The sequence below is a fragment of the Mytilus californianus genome, unplaced genomic scaffold (genome assembly GCF_021869535.1).
Source record: "Mytilus californianus isolate M0D057914Y unplaced genomic scaffold, xbMytCali1.0.p SCAF_4, whole genome shotgun sequence".
Classification (NCBI taxonomy): Eukaryota; Metazoa; Mollusca; class Bivalvia; order Mytilida; family Mytilidae; genus Mytilus; species Mytilus californianus.
The window spans coordinates 11,041,289-11,065,311 of NW_026262690.1; the positions used below are offsets into that span (position 1 = coordinate 11,041,289).

The window sequence follows — 24,023 nt, forward strand, 5'->3', positions numbered from 1 at the left end:
AAAATTGCACATGTTAATCCCATCTTTAATGGAAAAGGTAGTACACATTCAGCTCTTACCTATCGTCCTATTTTTGTTACTAGTGCTGTTTGTAAAAATATTTTAAAATTCTTTTTAAATACTTGATTAAGGACTTTCCGTTTTTTGAATTTTCCTTGTTGGAGTTAAGTATTGTTGTTATTTTACTTTTTTTGTTTAATTATATGAAGAGTAATAACCTTTTTTCAAAGTTTCAATCTGGATTCCAGCCAGGAGACTCTACTGTTTATCAACTAATTGAAATATATCATAACATTATCAGTGATATGGATAGTGGGAGGGATGTAAGGTTTGTATTTTGTGACGTATCTATGGAATGGCATAAATTACTTTTATTTAAACTTAAACAGCCTGGCTTAAATTATTAGCTGTTATTTTGGATGGAAAGTTATCTTTCAGATCGTCAACAAAAAGTGGTTTCAGATGGCTTTTAATTATCTTTAAAAAGTATACATGGAGGTTCTCCTCAAGGAGCACTTTTGGGACCGTATAATATCAGTCATCGTCACCTTAGAAATAATGCTAGCAACCTAGGGCATTGTTTGCTTATTCAATTTTTGTAAGAAACACTATTTTTTTCAAACTGTAACCACACTGTTGAGGATAGCCAGCATTTTTTTTTAGACAGATCTTACTTTGATTTCATTCACTCAATTATTGATAATAATGTTGACATAAATATTGACTTATTACTTTTTGGATATAGATTATTTTCATATGATAAAAATATTGATTTTTTCAAATCTGTTCAGAAATATATCATTGACACTCATCGTTTTTACCTTGTAATTTTTTTCTTTTGTTTTTTTTTTCTTATTTTTTTTCCCCAACATTATTTCGTTTATTTCACTAAGTAAGCTTAGTGTCTCTTCGATCCCTTATGTATATATTTCTAATGACTTATAAATGGTGTTCATAGATAGATGTCGCAAGGCACTTGAATAAATGACGATGGTTAATTGCCTACTCCCTTAAATATGATATATAATATATAAAATTGTAATTAACACTGTTAATATGTATTTGTTTGTGTATGCTCTTAAGTAGCATGCATTTCCACTGTGGTTCCACTTTATTAAATACAGTTGGTTATATGATGGAAACCTCGTACATGTGATATGGAGAGAGCTTTTATAGGCTGTGCGTGTTGCTCAATCCTTTTCCTATCTTTATGAATAAAATATGTTTGAAATCAAATCAATTTTCTGTTTTGATCTCTTTATATTTTAATTTTCTACTAAGTATTAGTATTGTTTACTATTATCCTTCTGACATTATATTTTATTATCATCAAGGATTCTTACGCAACTCTGGTGCCACGTGTGGAGCCGGATCTGCTACCCCTGCGGGAGCACCCCCGGTTTTTGGTGGGGGATTATGAGTTTGAATTTGGTATCTTTCGCCTCTCTTATTCATCTTCTCTTTATTGACAAGGCCTTCTTGATTAGTTTCTGTCACTTATAAGACACAATGGTGCACTAATGAAATTATTAAATGTAAATAGAAATTGAAAGAATGTTAAAACATCAACGTTGAAAGCTGACAGACACAACCACAGACAACAGAAAATACAAGCAATAGTCCAGAAAACAGTGTGTATCGAGCAAATAAACCTCATCAACGTGATATAACTATTTTTTAATTGTGTTATTTCGGAATAAAAAGAAATGTAATTTTCAACATTACTAATTGCTAAAAAAAAAGTAGACCAGTATCTACAACTACCATGTATATTAATAATATTATCATTTCTATAGAATGAATTGGATCTAATTCAACGTTTGATGTATAAATTTTAATCAGTTAATTCAGATTGAATCATATAATGAATACGATATCATATAATGAATACGATATCATATACTAGAATATGTATAGAAAGATCAAATATTTACGCACGATTTTATTTCATACAAAGAGGAGTATTACAGATAAACATATTGAGATATAATATATTTGTTAAACTTTTAAATTATGAAACTATATCTCTGCACTGTAATCATTGTTTCTGTCTCTATATACTTGCCAAACCCTGTAATGACACCTTGCTGATTTTGATATTTGATGTCTGGTGTTTCAATATAGAAAGTTTGTATAATAATACAGTGATGTAGCAAATATAACATTTGTCATCTTATATAATGTAGTTGTATGCGTTGACTGATTATGCTAGTTTTTATTAATTGTTATGTGAAGATGTGTGTCACTTCATAAAGCACCTGCTAGAGCACCTGTTAAAAGCATGCATACATCTTTCGTTTTATTGGTATACCTTCAAATTGTATTACATCGTTATTGAAGTAATCATACGGAACGTATCTGACCTTAACACTAATATTCCCAGCGGATCCAGTACTTTGAACATTTCTGTAATTTCGTGTCTTGAATTTGAGAGTTCGATCAATAATAAGCCCTAGACCTGTAGGAACAACATTTGAAATTATGTTCGCTTACTGTTAAGAGCTGTAGGTGTGAAAAAAATCATACTCAGAGAAATAAAAGCTACCTCATAGCTTAGGGCATAATAAGTTTTTAAACGTCCGTCGCTGACATTTTGAACAAACAAAATATCCAACTCATATAAAATGTTGACTTGAAATGTATTTAAAATTTTGAACCAACCTTTTGGATGAGCAAAACTCTCACGCGTATGCCATTGCTGTCCATATCCAATGACAATCACGATGACCGTAGCCAATTGACGACTTCAGTACGCCGTCTTTAAAGCTGTTATGAACATCTGTTTATCACCAGGCAGACATTGCGAATTAGTTTGCGTAAAAGGCTTGATTCACCAAATGCATAAGACTAAAATTAAGATAGAGTATAATTTTTAATCTTATGTTTAGCAGTCTTATATATTAGTACCCGGCTCCGCTTCCTCGTCAAGTTTATTACTGCTCGACAATATGTAAAACTTAAACAATAAAAAAAAGTTCAAAGAATGATAACCCTAACTGAAAGCAAGCCCAAAATGCTTAACCTGTGAAATCAGGCCTATGGTGCCCTATGCTTTGAAATCGGTGGCTTAACTTTTATTAGTTTTATACTGCAACGCCTTCACGTTTTTGTTCTTTAAACTTTTCGGTGGTTGTTTTTTTTTCCCTTTTACTATTTTAGTAATTTCAGAAGCCCTCCTATTTGAATTAATTATTAAGCTAGAGTATCTTATTTATTGTTGATCTGATTTTATACTGTATGGTAGAATATAATGTACTCAAGGTTATCCTTTGCACAGTTTAAAGGTCTCCTTCTATTAAATTTGATTATGTTCAATTATTACAACTGTCACTTGAAATTGATTAATTGGTCTTTTATTCTGTCGGTCTCTTACATGAAGTGTTATCAAATATGATAGTATCATTTACCCTTTTTTATTACGCAAGGTAGATGAATATAAACGTACACATACACATTGTAAGGAGTATATTTTTTTCAATTAAGTTACATTATAAAAGTTGACAAAGGGTTATTGTTTTGTTAAAAACTACTTACGTGTTTAACCAAAGTTAAGTTGGAGAATCGATCTGATCTATCAATTTAAATGGTAAAAATATTTGATATTTAAAAATAGAAATCATGGTTTCAAGGTTAATTAAAATGTTAGAGATTGTTTATGAAATATAATCGCACGAATTTGTTATTAAAGAAACTTAACTAAAAATGAAGCTGCTCCAATATTCAATTTAATTTCTATTATCAAATTTTTGCGAATGTGTTTATCCTACATAGTGCATTTTTTATTGAATGAGCAATTAACTTTGAAATTGACAACACTTTAACGTAACCACTAGTTCAATAAATATGACATTTACAGATATATTTATAGACATCAGTTTGAAAAACTGTTTATTTACTGTCAATAATTGATGCACTTGCTATGCTTATTTGTTATTGTGGTCATACAAAGTTCGTTGACTTTTCACTTTGTCTGAAAAACTGTGTTTGCTTGAATACTAAATGTCTTTCTATCTTTTTTCTTTCGGTTTGTTGAATGATTCGGTCGTCATTTCCTCTTTGACTTATACTATTTGCTGCACCTTGGTATCATATTATTGTTTTTTTTATATTTATAAAAGACTTCAAAATGACAACATATCCTTAGTTAAAAGGTTATTAAAGTAATATGTATTTCAAATTAACCTCTCGCGATAAATACCAACTCACTTTGCGGTACATTCTTATTTGTTATATATTCTATTTTGTTTACGTCCTTAACATGAATGAAATATTTGACACATAATGATTAGCAAGAAATAAAAGCAAAAACAAACAACTCCTAGAAGTCAACATGTAATCTTCAAAGTACATTAATGTCTCTTTAATATGGAAACTATCGGTCCGTCATGAATAGCAAATTTCCTTAATGACAACAAACTATAAGATATGATAATTGAAAGAATAAGTTTCCTAAGCCGGAACAGGTATCTGATGATGTGATATCGTTAAACTTTTATTTTTTAGTTTTGATATCTTTGAGATAAGTATAAAAAAGAAGATGTGGTATGCTTGCCAATGAGACAACTCTCCACAAGAGACCAAATGACACAGAAATGGTATGTTATAATAAAAACTAAATACTAAATACAGATTATATTAACGTTTGTTGAACCAGAAGAACTGTACTTGTACGAAACAAGCACTAATTGAAAACAACAAACAGTTCGCAACCATTGCCTCTTTTGTCAGTGTTATATATCTAACCATGAATTTTTAAACATTTTTTTAAACAATAAATATGGTATAAAAATTCACTTTTGACTATGTGTATAAGGAGGCAATCATAATTTACAATAAATTTGGTGACTGATTAAATGACAAGTGTATTTAAATCTGCGTATATGCTGTTTTTTTGTTAAACAAAAAGTTAAAAAAGGTAACAAATCATAGTTTTATTTTTATAATAGTCATAATGTAGACGATGGTATAAAGTTACATTACCCTGAATGTACCGAGTACTCAAATTGCATTCATTATGCAAAAAAGCAGAGGAAATCTTTAATGTTTGCCTTGAGACTAAAGAAATTTCCATAAATTGCAATTAGACATATCTTTCAACAAAATCATTGCATTTTTATTTATCAAAAAAAGAAAAATTTGTAATTTTAAACAATGCAAACAACATTTTAGTATATTTTCTCTGATATTCTATTAATTTTATGAAAAACTACCAATTCTGAATTTCAAAAAATACAAAAATCCAATGGCGATCCATAATTTCCATTAAAATAAAGAAATGATAGCAGTCTTATTCAACAAAAACAAAAGTGTATGCATATTTATCCTTCAATAATTCACATTTTGTACAAAATTGCTTATCTAAAGGCATTTATAATGACTTATTGAAAGTGACGTTGCAATATTTTAGAAATAAAAGAAGAAATATTTGCATTTTTAAGCAACGCGAACAAAAATTTAGTATCTGTTCCCTGAAATTCACCATAATTTATGAAAAACAACCAATCCGGATGTACAAAAAGTACTGAAATCAAATGGCGGTTCATAATTTCTATCAAAATAAAGAAATTATTGTATATGTATTCAACACAAACAAAAGTTTAAGTTTTATTCTCCTTACATTATTAAATTTCTTATAAAAAAAACTGATCTTGAGGCTTTTAAAACAACTAGTTTCAAATAACATTCATTATCTTTCATCAAAAGAAGAAAAATTATTAATTTTATACATTGCGAACAGCATTTGAGTATTTTTTCTGTGATATTCTTTTAGTTTCATGGAAAAAAAAACAATCCTGAACTACAAAAAGTACAAAAATCCAATGGCGGTCAATAATTTCCTGTAAAATAAAAAAAATATTGCATTCTTATTAAAAAAAAACATAAGTTTATGCATATATATCCTTAAATTATTCACATCTTATACAAAAGTACTGATCTAAATGCATTTTTAATGTCTGATTGCATTTGAGGTTGGTTTATTTCTGATATAAAAGAAAAAAAAGTTTGCATTTTTATTCAACACGAAAAAAATTTAGTATCTTTTCCCTAAAAGTTAGCATATTTCATGGAAAACAATCAATCCTGACGTACAAAAAATACTGAAATCTAATGGAATTTCGTAACTTCTATCAAAATAAAGAAATTATTACATTCGTATTCAACACAAAAAAAGTTAAAGTATTTTTGTCCTTACAATTTTGAAATGAAGTATGAAATTGTTATAAAAAAATCGTTACTTGAGGCCTTATGATTTTGAATAAAACATACCACGTTCAAGTACAAGAGAATATTAAGTAATACATATAATGCTTGAAAAGTAATTTGTATATTATTTATGTGTTATTGCAACCAGTTGATTAAAAATTAACGAGTAAAGGTGTCTTCGTAGAGGTCCGCGTTTATCGAATGTAAATACTGTGGAGTTCGTTTTACATAAGAATTTTAATTATATACGTATCCGTCCGATCCGTGCATATAATTACTTTACTGATCGATCGCTGACCGTTGTCAAGGTAACTCTCACATAGCTTATTTGACGTATCTGACGGATTCTATGGGTCATCGATCACCGATCAGTCATCGATCAGTCAAACATCCGTCACCGATCATTCACCGATCAGTCAAGTTCACGTCAAACAGTAACGCCTTAGGTTGCAAGTACTGTAGCCAGATATACTTAAATATACCCAAAACGTTTACACTATATATTAACAGATAAAGTCTCCAGTGAAAAAATTAAATTTTTCGAAAACGTTGCATGCGACGCCTACAAAAAAACTTCTTTAAAAAACGATAAATTAGAAAGTCCTTTTCATTCCACACACATTACAAGAATGAACTATTGTTAAATGGTAAAATATATGTTAAACAATATACTAGTAACAAAAACATCAGTTATCAGATTTTTCAGATGTGTTGTAAAGCATGTGTTGGTTCAATTCCATTTTTCTTTGATTCAGTATGGATTCAAAATTTAATTTGTAGAACTATATAGTAAATAAGGATTAATCTACGAAAGAGACACAGAATGGACTTTTTTTTGTCATTTTCCTAAATAATCGGAGGTGAAATGTCACAAAAGGTGCAATTTCGGTACCAAGGCGTTAGCAGTTAAAGTAGACCGGTGTTCCTAAACGCAATTAATTTTCAAAATTACAGAATATAATTTGAAAACAGGATATTAACTTCAGATTTAATCGCGTAATTAATTTAATATCGTGTACAGCGTATGCTTATATGAATGAGAAATCAGTGGGTGTAATTGTATTTTTTATGCAACATATTGAGCTTTGATATTCTTACTATGTGTTGTATACAATATATTTATACATGATAACCAACCCAGTAATTACTGTTTGAATTGATCTGCTTTTATACGACAATGACCTATCAAAGACGATAACACATCTCCTCATTTAAATTTTGATATCTGATGTTTGTATTTTTGTAACTCATTATTCATGAACAGTACATGAACAGAATGTAAAAATATGACTTAATATAACTGATTGCGCTTTCGTCATTACGTTTCCTAATCGATTTAAAAGATTAGAATATCGGTTAACTACTGTCGCTTAAAAATAACAATCTTTAAAATATTCGGTCACCTATTTTCGGCTTTTTTAAACTATTTTATGACCTGTACCAAGTCAGGAATATGGCAGTTGTTATCAAATAGTCCGTTTCTATGTATGTTGGCGTTTGTTTTTGTAGCAGTTCAGTGTTTATGTTGGTCCGTTGTTTTCCTCTTATAGTTGATGTGTTTCCCTAGGTTTTGGTTTTGACCCGGATTTGTTTCAGTTAAATCGATTTATGACTATTTAACAGCGGCATACTACTGTTGCATTGATTTATGGCAAAAATATTTGTGTAGCAATATAGTACCACTGCAAATATACACGTTGAACCATGGATATGTCCCAACTGGCATTGCCACTGTCCCGTCCTCTCTTACTCGTTTTAGAAGTCATCATTTAATTTGACCTTACCATCAGCAACACGACGGGTACTACTTCTGAAACAAAATCTGATTATTATTATGGAGCACATGTGATAAACCCTGGATTTTGGTCGTGCCCAATCTAAAGTTTTTCAGTGTTTTGTGGACAGCTTTCTGTCTTTTCGTCGTTATCTGCCATGGTATTGTCAGTGTTTATTGGACTTATGAATTTTGTATTGTATCTTTTGCATCTTCTGTCGTCTCTATTTCTTTTCACAACATTGATGCACTTTTTAATTTGGAACTAAGTATATAAGACATAATTTGTACGAGTTAATAATATTTCATAACAAAACAAAACACGTAACATATCCACATATGGTGTGCTAGTTTGTTTGTATTTGTAAATTCCACATTTATTAGAAGAAAGAAATACGATCAATTTATAATTTACAGCATGCTAGAGACAAAACCAGCTTGGAAAAATCTACCGCTTATAATTGGTTGACATTATCGATTATAAAAAATTGCCTCTGGTTTGGTGAAAGGTATCATCATGGGATATTAATATTTTCTCTACTCAGTCTCTACAGAGAAGTGACCCAGAGTTGCACAATATAAATGCTCCGGGTACAACCATAGAAAAATAAAATTTCTGTTTTAATCCTGACTAACTTTGCCAAATTCTCAATGATCAGATTAGGTGGTGAACTTTTAATTTCAAATGATAAGAAAAATATATTAAATCAAGTGAACATTTTAAATGTAACTTAATTAGATGTAATTATACCTAGTTTTATTTGATATTGTAAACTCTGTTAGACTCCTATTTAAAGACTGTGCTTGAAATAATTGAATTTGTAACCCTTTAACACTTTCAATGTTATCTAATCTGAAAAATTGAAAGTTACATTATCAAAGGTGGCAAGCTTTGCTGCTGTGTTAAACATCTGTTGTGCACAAGTTCAGGTTAGGGTTAGGAAAATAGTTTATCATATTTTGAAATCGTAAGGTTCAAAGATAATTGAAAATGAAATATGGGCTGCGACATCTACGTTCACGGGTAAAAATCACTTGCAGTATACTTCTATTGCATATTTACTTTAATGAACATTATCAATATGTTCTAAATGACCATAGTTCAATTATATATTTCGTCCTGAATATGCATGAAATAATTATCACTAGATGTTAAGCAAGCAACAATCAATCAATAAAATTGTATATCAAGATTTGAGCCAATTTTAGAAGCACAAGACATGTGCGCACATATTTGGCTAAGCGAGCGCACTACAAATAAAGCTACTTATAAGTAACGGTGAAAGTTTTCGTCGTACTTTTATCCTTTATATTGAGGGATTTTCCCATATAACATATAAATTGTAATTGACAATTAAACCTTGAATACTATAATTACAAATTAACATGTCAGCTAGTGGTGCACTTGTGTTTGTTAGTTTGCTACATAAAAGTAAATAGACCGTTGATTGTCATTTGATTGCATTATATGGAAGTTTCATACAATATGCAATCGTAATTTATATCATGTTTAATATACAAACACAAATATTGCTTAAATCATGGCCATACGATATTTTAATGGCGTAAAAATTAAAAACATTTAAAATAATCCTTGATGGTTTTGTTTTATATCGTCATATACAGTACGATTTAGCTCATTGTTGAAGGCAATGCAGCGACTCATAAATGCTCACAGCATTGTCATTGGTCTTTGGTGGTTATTAGTCTGATTAGCAATCGCATGTTCTTAATTCAATGTAAGCATTCAGGATTCCTTGTAAAATGGTAGAAACTAGTCTCTTATCTAACCATAAGACATCACTAAATTCAAAAACCATCGGTACATATTAATTTTCTAACTCGTAAACTTAAACGAATTTGAAAGTTTGCAATGAAAACAGGTTTTGAAGAACAATGGATAGACAAGACTTTAACTATAAAAAACATTTTCATGGAAAAATGAAATACCACAAAATACAATACTTAATACTAGTGTTAAGCAACATGATGATTTTAATTCAAATAGGCGTCTTGTCCCCATTGCCACTTGATATCACCAGCCTAGTAGTCAGCTCTTATGTGATTAATATCATTGATAAGGTCATTTCTATAAATTAAGAAAAATATTCGAATCCCAAAGGGTTTTATAACTCATAGATGGCATACGTCTTATTTTGCAAAAGTTTTTTTTTTAATTTGGAGAGTGTTGGGGGTTTATTACATTTTGCTCGATTATTGATTTGGTTTCAAAATGTTTTTTTTTTTTTTACATCTATGTGTTTTGTATAAACGAAACGCGCGTCTGACTGGCTTGGTGTCGTTGATGCGTTTTTGTTCTACCGATGAGTTTTAAAATCCCTCCTTGGTATCTTTCACCTCTTTTTTTATCTTACTTCGGTGCTGACATGACATATTATCAATGCGATCATTTCGTTTAATTTACTGTTTTGAAATGTTAAAATCTTTCAAAACTTTTGTTCTCTCTATGCATTGAAGACATGCATGTAATAATTGTATCTAAGTTATGTTTAGATATGTTCTCTATAACTATATTACTAGCTGTATGAGAAATCAAGTTATTCATTATATGAAATGATACAATCATGATGAAAAAGAGACCAAATTGTGACTACAACAATTGGACCATATGCATTGCTCTCTGTGATACAGATATTCCAAAACGGTTAACCAAATCAAAATGACGTCTGTACAATTTTTCAAAGGGGATTTCAACTTTACCATTTACAACCCATGATTAAATAGCTTCCTTGTAAGCAGCAACCATTTATCAAGGAAATCATGATAGAAGGTACTACAAAGAAATTTCAATTCTGATAATATGCACACCATTAATGGGTGTGAAGACCTTGTAAATTGAGCAGTTTAATACCGCACTGTATGTACAAATAAACTAAAATTAACTGAATTCAACTAATCATTTTTTTTTGTTCTAAATGAATGTATACAAATCTAAAATCGTTACACTATTCACCCTCGATAGTATGTATTTAAGCAATATCTTGTTGTAATAAAGTTAAATATGTCATTCCTTTATTTTGCGATTTTTGTCATATAAAATTTTTATGGTATATAATATTAAGAAAAAAAAGGTTAAAATCTTCGAAAATTTATGTTATTGAAGTGCATCAATAGTGAATGGCAACGAAATGTATTGTGATGTCATTTTTAACCTAATTAAAACAAAAATACTGTGAAAATATTTAATTGTAAGTAAAGAAATATCGATCACAGAAATTACTACGAATGAACATGTGTTCAATATTTTGTGAAAATGTTATGATGTTTTCTCGTTTCCATTTAATATTTTGTTAATAACGTAGGTGTAGAGCTTTATGATGTTTCAATCCATTGATGAACGTGACATTTATGGACTCAACATATAACTTGATAAGTTTCCAAAATCTAGATTAAAGGCAAATAAATATGTATTAATCAGGCTTTTGGTTCTCTCTTTTGAACCGTGTTACATTTAGTCATGCCGAGGTCTTTATAGCTTACTATAAAAGACCGTATTCGGCGACCTGTAGTTGCTTAAATCCACGTTATTTGGTATCTGGTTGATAATTGCCTTATTTTATTTGATGATAAAAAAAAACCCTAACTGTTTGTCTTTCAATGCATGTCCATTGATGTAGCTGTTCTACGTCTAGATGCATCCCATCGGCGATGTTAACTTTGTTCAAATTTGCCTGTTTTCTTTAAAATTATAATAGATTTTAGTTATGAATAATGTTCTAGTCTAAATTGTTCGAAAGTGTCAATTGATGAGGATGCAAATAGACCTAAGTGAACGACACATGCTCTTTAGAGCCTCTAGTTTTTGTACTCTCTGTTAATTCTATTCGAAAATTTTCTATACTCGGGTCGATTAAAAGCTTAACATTGCGAACAGACATTTGTTTATTGTTTACCTCGGAACTTCCAACAGGCAATAGATTAAACGCGAGAAAGAAGACGTAGATACTCTTTCTGAATGGATTAAGGCTGTGAGGTCGTTGATACAAATCAAAATTAAAAAACTGAATGGGTCTATGAATACCCATGCTGCATCGATCTTTAAAGACCCAAATGTTGCAAAACACCTGTCCTACCGCCAAGACAAATATATTGTTATCCCCGCAGATAAAGCCCCCAACAAAAAGTAACATCACAAAAATACTGAACTCCGAGGAAAATTCAAAACGGGAAGTCCCTAATCAAATGGCAAAATCAAATGATAAAACACATCAAACGAATGGACAACAACTGTCATATTCCTGACTTGGTACAGGCATTTTCTTATGTAGAAAATGGTGGATTGAACCTGGTTTTATAGCGCTAAACCTCTCACTTGTATTACAGTCGCATCAAATTCAATTATATTTACAACGATGCGTGAACAAAACAGACAGAATAGGTAATATTGTCAAAATATGGGTACAGCAGTCATCACTGTGTCACAATCTCAAAACAAACAAACATTTAACAAAGAAGCACAAAAAGAATCTATCAAATTTAACAATCACATTCATTGCTTACTTATATATGTATTTTAAATCAACCCATAAAGGATTGAAAAATTTAAAGTCCTGTGACTGCATTCACATCTACTCTAAGTGTAGAGTCGCGTGTTTGACGCAGGAAGAAATACAAAATAATTTTGTCGTTCAAAGTATTTTCAAAATTATAATTTCACATGGAGAATGGTGGTATACAGGATTGAAAAATCAAAAGTTTTTGTTAGAACTAATTTCAGGAAAAGACCGAGATTTAAAATTATCCAGAAGTTTTTAAGAATCCACATATGGTTAAAACCACTACGCGAGTAAAATAATTTCGTCGGTCAATGTATTTTCAAAATTATAATAGAACAATAACATAATGGTATTATAATAGAACAATAACAAAATGGTGGGATCTTTAAAAGTACAGAGCTACGTCATATGTACCAAAGAAACACATAGAGTCACACGTACAAAACACACCAGCAAAAATGAAAGATAATACAAACACATTGACGGGATGTATAAGTACCGAGCCACGTCAAATGGATATCACAGAAAACAGACCAAACAGTAAAAGTAATATTAATAATAAAACAAAGACAAATAAAAGAACAATATAACACGTTATTAAGATGACAAGTAACGTCAGTACGCAGAATCTAAACATCAAGACCATCATGTATTATTTGTGAAGTTGATACGGAATATTTATCAACAGGGTCTTGGTACCTTCCGATGAACTTTTTTAGAAAAAGGACGAGACGTTCTTTGACATACCACTGGTTCAACTTTCTGCTCAGACACTGGTGACGTTTTACAAAGTCTGAGTAGGAGCTGCAAGCTCTTGAATATTGAATAAGTTGGGAAATGTATATCTCATATGCAGGTGAAGTTGGTATAATGCTACTAAGGAGGAGGAAATTGATAATTTCAAAATTAAAATCGTCTCGTTTGTCATAGATTCTGGTACTGAGATGACTGTGTATGTCAAATTCGAGGTATAAGTCTAAAAATGAGGTGGAGGAAGCCGTGTCTGTTGTTTCTTTAATTTCTAGTTCTGGGGGATATATAAATGGAATCCAATCAGAAAAGTTCGGATTGTTAATGGAAAGAACATCATCAATATATCTGAAAGTGAAATTAAATAATCTGGCTTCTTTGATCTTCTTGTTTTTGACAAGTGTCTGAAGGAACTCCGATTCATATGAAAAAAAGAAGAGGTCGGCAAGGAGAGTCGCACAGTTCGTTCCCATAGGAATGCCGACAATTTGTTGAAAAAGTCTACCTCCAAATTCAACAAATATGTTGTCCGTAAGAAACTCCAGCATACTGATCACTTGTTCTTCTGTGTAACATGTTTTACCCTTTTTTTTTACTATTAACAAAATTTGCCTTATGACATAAACATCGTTTTTGTGTGTAAATAACATTACATAAACTGCTTGATAAATGAATTAGGTACTGACAATTAACTTGGAAACTCAACATATACCCCCCACGACACTTACCAAGGTGGAAATCCTGGATAATCATAGGTCTTTTCTATGTTGGAATTACAAACAAAGATGAAAAACTGGATCCTTACAAACAACGTTATATTGCTGGGTCTTCTGAGTGCTCCAGGAAACCTCTTTCTAAATTATTAACATCAATTTTATCAGCAATCAACACCGGGCTTCAAAGTTATTGTGAAACTACTTATTCTAGAGGTAGAGTGAATCAGATTTGGATATTAAAAAATTTCAAAGTTTAAGAGTACATACAGTCTAAGATTCTTTCATCTTGCAATAATATTAAAGCATTTGACTTTTCTACACTTTACACAAGTAATCCCCACTCCAAACGTAGAGACAAATTGATAAAGTTGGTCCTGCTTTGTTTCATAAAAAAGAATGAATAAAGTATCTTGTCTTAGGGATGGACAAATCTTACTTTGTAAAAAAACACTCCCAAATTGACATTATCAAGATGCTTGATTTCTTGATTGACAACATATTTGTTACGTTCGAAAGACATGGGAACTAACTTCTTGCAGACTTGTTCCTTTATTCATATGAGGTTATCTTTATACACGAAAGAAAGAAAAGAAGTGTGTGGTATCATTTAACTTTACTTTCCGCTATATAGATTATGCTCTCTCACTAAATAATTCAATATTTGGTGACAATGTTGAAAGCATCTATCTCATCAACCATGAGATAAAGGATGCAACAGATACAATTAATTCTGCCTTATATCTTGACTTAGATCTAGAAATTAACAATGACGGTCGGTTAAAAACAAAACTTTACGACAAAAGAGATGATTTCACTTCGAAATTGTGAACTTTCAATTTCTATGTACATGTAGCAACATTCCAGCAGCGACTGCATACGGAGTATTTATCTCTCATTTAATACAATATTTCAGGGCTTGTATTTCCTTGATAGAGGGTTGCTGCTCACAAATAAGCTATTAAACCAAAAGTTCCAAATTGAAATCAACGCTATAACGAGTTGGTTCACCGTTATGAAATATCCGTTTCACAGATGATATAGCGGATATATTCAGTTTGTTGTTACTACAATCCCGTCCCCTTTTTCCCGAATGTGACCTACCGAATAACCATTTCGGAGCACCTGAACTCATCCCCAGTTTTTGGTTGGGTTCGTGTTGCTCAGTCTTCAGTTTTCTATGTTTTGTTTTGTGTACTATTGTTTGTCATTTGGTCTTTTTTTTCTAGCTATGGCGATGTCAGTTTATTTCGACTTATAAGTTTGAATGTCCATTTGGTATGTGTCGTCTCTCTCCCACAGTCCCTTTCACTAGTATCAACAGCCTGTAACTTTAATCTTATCAAAACTACACAGTTATGTTTGTACCAATATTACTTTCCTTTTATCATTCTTGAGCTTATTCGGATATGCTTTTGCTGATTTTGTGTTGTATATTTGTAGTTTTGTTCAGTATGTTTTACATCTTTGTTTGCTACTTGTGGACTCTGGTCATTAATCAAAGTGTTACATACAAACCATCACACTAAAAATATTTAAGAGTTGTTCATATTTAGTAATCATCAGATAATAGTTATTTCTTTTATATCGAACGGTTGTTTTCATTTAATAAATTATTTCACTTCACTTTGAATTCTAGATCAACGCAAATGTAAAATATTTTGTAAATTGAGTTCGATCCACATTACTTAATTGTGTACGGGATATCCCGTTGATAGATTGTTAAAACGATTAAAATGGAAAAGTTGTTATATGAAAATTAAACCGTAATCTTACGTTGTATATATGTATCTACCTAAACAGAAGATTAATATTTTGATATTTCCTATGGATGAAGTGCAAACGGTATTACTTTTAATATACTCAAATAGAAGATATTTCAAAACATACAAAGAAGGATTTCAGTCTTCAACTCACTTCTTTTGTATAACAAATCGTTTATCATATTCTTTGGTTTAAAAAGTTGCTTTGTTTGCAACTGTATGTGAATTTATAGAACTTTGAATGCAAAAATTACTACTGAATGCGAAAGTTAACATGTTATTGTAATAAAAACTTAATCTAAATTTCATTTGAATGCGATCTAACCTATAAAACAAGTTTCAAGTCTAGTCTAATAGTGCTAAGATAATATAAACCTTTTTTTTTTGTTTGCTAAATTTTGTTAAAGTGCCATGTCTGATTATTGGAGATGGCTCTACCGTGTTTATCTAGTTAAATAAGATCATCTTGTGATGCACATAACTATATTAAATACAAAATCTGTATGTAAATTGATGGAAATTTTCTTAAATAAATTATTAAATATTTGAACGATTCTAAGACTGCAAAGATTTTCTCTGCTTCGTTGTTAGCATAAATTAATTTAATATTTTGCTAATACATGTTCTAATATATTTCTTTGAATTATGTTATTCAACTTTGGCGCTTTACGGTTTAGTTTTTTTTTTAAATTCCTACCATTGTGTTTGATTTTAATCGAAATCGACATGGCTTACACGCCGTCCTCAAAGAGTAGCCTGACATGAACTGTGGCGTAAACAGTTATCTTTAGCTTTACTGTTTACTAAACATAGAAGCAGGATCAGAAAACTGTATTTTTATATATTTGTACATTTCGGTTGTACGATAGCTGGCTGATTGAACGATAAAAAAAACCATACTGGTAATGGTCATGTGAATTGTAAATTACGTGTGAAAGATACGACTTTTTTTTTAATTTTAGGCAAAACCATTTTTTGAAGATAGTCACTTAAATGATTTCATCAACTCCAGAAAGCTTCCTGAAGGTAACAAAAATGCTTTAAGTTGGAAAACTATATCACACGTAGTATTGATTCGAAAGTTTTGCAACATATTATAGAATATATTGCAATAGGCCATCATTATTCATATTGATATATCTTTGTACAAGACGAGGGTTAAAGCATTTGTCATGCACACGTCATCTTGTATCGAATATTTAATTGAATACATTTACGCTATTTTGTTGTTTGATGACTTACTCTGTTGTTTACGACGATCAAAAGTTTTCTTCATTTCTTTCGGTCAAGTCGTCTGGAATTCCTAATTATTAACTGCATGTTTCGGATTTTTTGTCATCGTGAAGTCTAACTAACTCATGAATATACATGTAGGACTCTCAAAGGCCATGGTACTCCGAACCGTGATGGTCACGCAGGGGTGCGATGGTTTGACGCTGAAGTGCGGTTTTCATCACGATGAAGTGCGATGGTGGCATTGTGACGCTATCTTGTTAATATCTACGCCGAAGTGCGATGGTGGTAACGCTGAAATGCGATGGTCTACAAAAACTACATTTACAATGCTTTTCATGTCAATTTAGAAATTAATTTGTTTGTAAGAAGCAGTGTTTCTAGGTTTTTAAAATTCAAAAGTGGCTTATAATTATTTAAATACTAAGAGAAACGGGGAGTGATTGATGGAGAGGGGAAAGTAAACCTTCTGTAGCGTTTTTTTTCGAAATCTGCTAAAAGTTCTTCTGTACGTACAATATAGTGTGACATTCTCTAAATACATACGGGTCCGCAGACATACTCTCTGTTATATTACGGATGAACTCATGAGAAGAACAAAGTAAAAATAAAGTGTTAATGCAGAATTATGTCCATATGTAGAAAATAAAAAATGACAATCTCTCATTTAGTATGCAACAGTAATTAAGGACAGATAGACAGTAATGAAAGTAAATTTATATACTTAATATTAAAAGAATCAACATGTACTTCTCATAATATATGTAATTGCACATCTGTAGATTTTAAACTAGTCATCATTCGTCAAATAGATCATCGCACATCAGCGAACATACCATAGCACTTCGACGTAGACCATCGCACTTCAGCGTGACTATCGCACTTCAGCGACCCTATCGCACCTCCGGGTCCTACATACATATATATTACTTTTAAATTAATTACATATGTTTTGCAAAATATTAATATAATGTGCTCTATCCAGAACGTATGTAGCGTGATTATTATATAGCACATGCAACGTCAACACAACACTAGTAAAATAGAAGAATTGCATTTGACAACAATACAAGTTCAAGTAGAACAATACTAGTGAAATAGTATCAAACAATGCTTGCAATTACAGAAAAAAAGATACATAATCCACCGTGATTGTGAAATCATTAGACACCTTCTTATATTTGTTCATAGACCGTTGTCAAAGAAAGGCATGAACTATTTAATAGATAATAGAATAATTCTAATTGCAGCCTAGATGCTTCATCAATCCATCGACGAAGACGCTCAATAGACTCTACAGAGTCATTTGATATTGAAATATCTGCATTTGGGGAATCTTACAAAATTACTCTTCAACATACCAAGTCAATACTTCACCCTTCGGCTAAAGTTTCCACAATAACTGATGAAGAAGAAACGGAATGGAAGGGAGATCATCCGGATTGTTTTCTGATTGGAAATGTTCATTCCCATGGTGGAACTGTCTCAGCATCATTTTGCGAAGAATTGGTATAACATTGTAATTTAGAAATTGGCAAATATTTAACACAACAGGGTATATGAGAATTTCAAAATATGGTTAAAAGTAAAAAAAAATTGAAATCATTGAACATGTAATTTAAAAGAGTTCCTTTTTTTCAAAAGAAATGTTATGTAACCATTTCATTTCATAGTTGTAAAAAATATATATACAAATATTGAGACTGTTAAAGGTTGGAATGAAAGGAAGTAAATATGACAGTGTGAAAAAAGGTAAAATAATGAAATTATCGAACTCCAAATAAAACTCAAAACTGAAACCTTTATCAAATGGCAATTTCAAAAACTTAAACACACTAAACGAATGGAAAACAACTGTCATATTCCTGAATTGGTACAGGAATTTCTTTATGTTGAAAATGGTGAATTAAACCTGGTTTTATAGCTAGCTAAACCTCTCACCTGTATGACAGTCATAAAGAATTCCATTTTACTGACAACAATGTGTGAGCAAAACAAACAGACCTAATAGGTAAAAATGTCAAAAATTGGGGTACAGCAGTCAACATCTTAATCACCATAAAAAACAAATATGGCATATAGATACTCTATAAACAAAGTACATAAGCAAAAATGAAAGACAAGAATACAAAAATTACCATACCACAGTTTCGAAATGGCGGGATGTATAAATACCTAGAAAAGCCAAAAGTGTATTACCAAAAAAGGACTAAACAGTAAAGGTTAAAAATATGTACCAATAAAAAATGAAAACAATACTTAATAAATTTCATGCGTCTGAATCGCTTTTCTGGATTGATCAGAATCGCTCAATGCTGAATGATTGAAAGCCAAGGATGTATAAGAACAGAAACAGCTGAAGAGCTATATTACAATTAAAGAAGGTTAAGTAAGTATGAATGCTTGGATTCGAGCGCACTTCGTAACATTCTTTCCATTAAGACTTATTACTCCTTCTTGATTACTAAAACCGTGTCATAGCCGCTTCTGGTTACCGTTACCGCAATTAACATCCAACGAGTAACAACTACTTAGGTACTTGCATGATGCTATATAAATGTGTGCCTTTAGGTAATTTTGAGTAACACGCGTTTCATTATAAAATGTGATGGGCAAATCTTATGTTGAATCTCATATTAATCTTTTCTGTTGCATATGAACGTAAAGGGAAATACAATTTATCAATTTAGCGTGGTATGATGTCAACTAGCCATCATGAACTTCACTTTGAAGTTTTACCACATCATATTCGAAAACGGAGTACATTAAGTAGTAAACAGCATACAACAGTGATAGCAAGAAAACTACGAGAAGATTTAATGTTCCCTGATTTAAGACAACAGAATGGTGAGCATTGATTTTCTGTTCAATATATTTATTTCAAAGTTGTATTTCATATCAATTGATAATGATATTCCTTGATTTTATTAATAAGGAAGTTGACTTCATAAGCAGCAATCAGAAAAGGAAACATACGAAAGTTAAAATAAGAATAAGTTAATATTTAGGACAAACCGAAATTATATAAATGTAATATCAAGTAACCATGGAGCGTGTATCTACTAAGCAAGCATATCATGTTGTTCACTTAAGAATAATTTTTTCAGTCGTTCTGGGAATTGTTCATACTATTTCAGATATAAACCAAACTGAATATAACCACAAAAGAATTCATAAACGGTCGGTGCCTTCTACTGACTTCACAATAGAATTGGCAGTGTATTGTGATGCGGACTTCTTGTTTCATAAATTACCAACTACTGACATGACCCGCAGAGTGGAAATCATGCTTTGCAAATATAATGCAGTGAGTATACTTATATCATGATAATGCAATGCAGTAAATGTAGTTTTGTTGATAAAATCTAGCTGTTCCTCTCGTTATAAGTTACTTACAATGAACGCTACAAACAGATCTATCATACCTCGTCGTTCTATTGAAATAATAAATTATCTATCTTCATGATGAAAAAAAAAATAATTTCATTCAGATAGCAATATCAGGAAAGTATACCATTGGTTGTTCAGGTTGTTTAAATGAGTCAAAATGAGTACGTTATTGAGCTGATGTATATAAAATAAGGAGATGCGCTCATGTTAGAAGACTGCAACGTTTTTTTCATGTAAAATAATTCTGAAAACTATCATTTGTCGTAACTACAATACCCTTCCCTTTTCACGAATGTGACCTACCGAATTAGACTATTTACCGGATTTGTAATAACATAAGCAACACTACGGGTGCCACATGTGGAGCAGGATCTGCTTACCCTTCCGGAGCACCTGAGATAACCCCCAGTTTTTGGTGGGGTTCGTGTTGCTTAGTCTTTAGTTTTCTATGTTGTGTCATCTGTACTATTATTTGTCGTCTGTTTGTCTTTTTATTTTTGGCCATGACGTTACAGTTTGTTTTCGATCTACGAGTTTGACTGTTCCTCTGGTATCTTTTGTCCCTCTTTTAAGAGCATACGATACAGTTTTGATCTCATAATTGGTTTTGTTACAAACATTTGCACACCAGCTATTTGTCAATTTTCTGTTGTTATAAATATGTACTACTTTCTGGTATTTTTTTTTCAGACCGGGCCCGAATTAGTGGTGTTACATCTGTATATATCTAAGTTATTGCGACATTCCAGAGCTCACTTTTAATATCGTGATTTCCTTAACGTAAAGGTAACTTTTGGACCAATGGTTTCAAATGTTAAAGTTGAAGTCATCCCTTCGAACGTTTTACGGAATCCATTATAATTTGGTCGACTGTAATGGATGACAACGAATAAGTTTAAAGTTTCGAAACCATAATCCTGTTTTCTTCATTTTTTTTTCTCGATTTTGACATTACCTAATGCGAGTTATTACCGATGCTTGTTTCATAACAAATAATGGCAACCATGAAATATATATATTTATATATATATTATGCTTTTGGCCGTACAAATCACAGGTTTAAAAGGCATTTGGAAAACAAGAATGGCCAAGATAGATACTATATCTTGTTGTTAAAACTCTATATTTGAAACGGGTTGTCCTAATCAACACAACAGATCTTCCTAATCAACATAACAGATCTGCAACACTTTCGTTACTTTTGAGATTATCCATGGTTTTCAGATGAGTTTATGTTCCTCATTCTTCAGTTTGTTGGGATAGGCTTAGTGTTTTACATTCTTTTCTCAGGTGTTAAGGTCGGGGTTAATCCTTATAATCATAAATAGCTGCATTGGTTTTATATGTATTAAACTGAATAGAATTATAATTAAAAAAGTTTACACCAAAACATAAACAAAGAGTTCTGGAGACAAATTTTACAATTCCAACTTTCAATTTTTCTAAGGGACAAAATTGTCAACATTAATTTTCTGTAAATTTATTGTTAAAAGAATGTTGAAATATTCAAACCACTAGTGCCGTAGCCGTATTTGGCACAACGTATCGGACTTGAAGATTATTATTGCTCTTCAATTTTGTATTTTTATTTGGATTTCCAGCTCCACTAATTTGTCTTACGTAGACAAAACACATGTCTGCGCACAAAACAATAAGCCTTTTATACTCGATAATTTTTAGTAAGATTTTAAAATTGATTGCTTGATACAGTTTGGCACAGTTGCAAACATTTTATGTTTTTATATCTTGAAAAAACACTGTTATATCTCAACATTAAAAGGAATGACAATAGAAGACCTGAAACATAAAGCAAAGAAGACTTTCTGATACCAATTTCTATATAACTGACGATCAGACGACCAGACCCAAATAATTGTTTCAAAATGGTCGTTTCAGTATCAAATTTATGCGTAACGCCATGAAAAGCATATATAATCGAACTTTTAATTCTATAATATCTCTTTACGGAACAACTTATTTAATGATATGAGTTTTGGTGTATGTATCCCCTAGAAATATGTGTCGGGCACTCACAAATCAATATTGCACGGGGTTTTCAAACAGCTGTATACATCATTTGCATTTTTCCAAAATGATGGATTGCTCCAATTTTACTTTGGAAAATTACGAATAAACAGTGACACGTATCACCCATAATTTATTCAGATTACAATAAAAGCTTTGAAAACTAATTTTAATCTCAATTGATATGTATTTTGTTAAATGACAACAACTTGATGAAATGACATATTCAAATATTTATCATGTCATTTATCGTAAGTGGGATCGAAGATTGAATAGAATATAACCTTTTGAACTTATGAAGTGTTAAAATTTCTTTTAATGTATTTGACTTATCAAATATATTAGAATTTTAAACTATCAAAAAATTGTTCACCTGATAAATTGTCCTTTAAGCTGATGATGATATATAAGTGTTTAACATCTAGTGGCAACTATAACATATATATCAGTACGAGAACATATCATGTTAGTACTAAACCGACTCGCTGGACCGATTCCTTCAAATCCTAGTTTACAAAAGAAGAAGATCACCAGGAAGATCTGACCTAACCGGATACATTTTTCAGACTCCGAGCCGACCTAATCCTGAATGTTGTATCAGCTAATAATATCTTTAAGTGCTAAGTTTTACCTGACTATGGATTGAACAAACAACCTCCGCAAGTAAGTTGAACACGGTTCTATGAAACCTGCCAGACATTTAGCTAGCTTTATAAGTCAGCATATAGAGAATTTTCTGTGTAACATATATTACAGAAAACAATAGGACAACCAATCAGAACTGAAAAGATTTTTATTTTTCTAGCTGTTTGTATCCTTGAAGGGAATGCTCCAAAACATCAACCAATAGTTCCTCAATAATTGAAAGTTCTTTCCTTCTCGCTTAAGCAAGGTGGTTGCTCAAATGAACTGTCAATAACAGGAATGATAATATGTACACAAAGCAAACAACACCCCAAACGCATTGTATCATTTAGAGATTTTTTGTCGATTTGATGTCTTTCTTTTTATCTTTGCAGATACAGTGTGAGTGGAGTCGTGCTGATGTTTTAAAATATAACATCACTCTATCAATCAAACTCATGACGTTTTTAGATACAAACCCGGTGAGAATATGTGCTTTTACCGTTATATGTATTATTGGCTGACTTCTCCAATGTAATATCTTCACTTATATTAATGAATATTTGCCACTGGACGTTAAGCAACGAACAATCAATCATATTAATGAATAATGAAAGATAACTACAGCTTGTTCATAAATTATATTTTCGATTCGTTATAAAATAATTGAAGAAGAGAATGTATACGGATTAAAATCCTTAAAAGTGACAGAACCAATTTTAATTCATCAAACAAACATCTTCGACAATGAAACAACAACCAAACAATGTAAGAATTAAAAAAAAAGAACAAAGACAAGTGTATGTTCCATGTATCAAGCTTAAAATCATTCCAAATATAGATCATTTGTGTAGAAATTAATAGAGACTGTCAAAATCTGCCATTAAACATTAATTTTTAAATGAATGAAACACTAATATATCTCAAAAGCCAACCAATTACTAACATCCAGATTTTGGACATGCACGTTAACAAGGAGCGATATTAAAATCGTTTTTAGATCACAGCTTTCCTAAATTTACCCCTGCTT

At 31.2% G+C, this 24,023-nt stretch overlaps 1 protein-coding gene across 5 annotated transcripts in view; it reads left to right on the forward strand.

Annotated features, from left to right (window-relative positions):
• The window catches only part of LOC127737462 (A disintegrin and metalloproteinase with thrombospondin motifs 18-like), a 270,986-nt gene that overhangs the window by 22,941 nt on the left and 224,022 nt on the right, over positions 1 to 24,023 (forward strand). For 4 of the 5 annotated variants that reach the window (XM_052248167.1, XM_052248170.1, XM_052248169.1 and 1 more), the window contains one exon: positions 16,684 to 16,747. In XM_052248167.1, the coding sequence (XP_052104127.1) occupies positions 16,684 to 16,747 (64 nt within the window). Of the gene's footprint in view, positions 1 to 4,503; positions 4,596 to 16,683; positions 16,748 to 24,023 lie in introns of all 5 variants that reach the window. The other variant, XM_052248172.1, reaches the window with a different exon arrangement.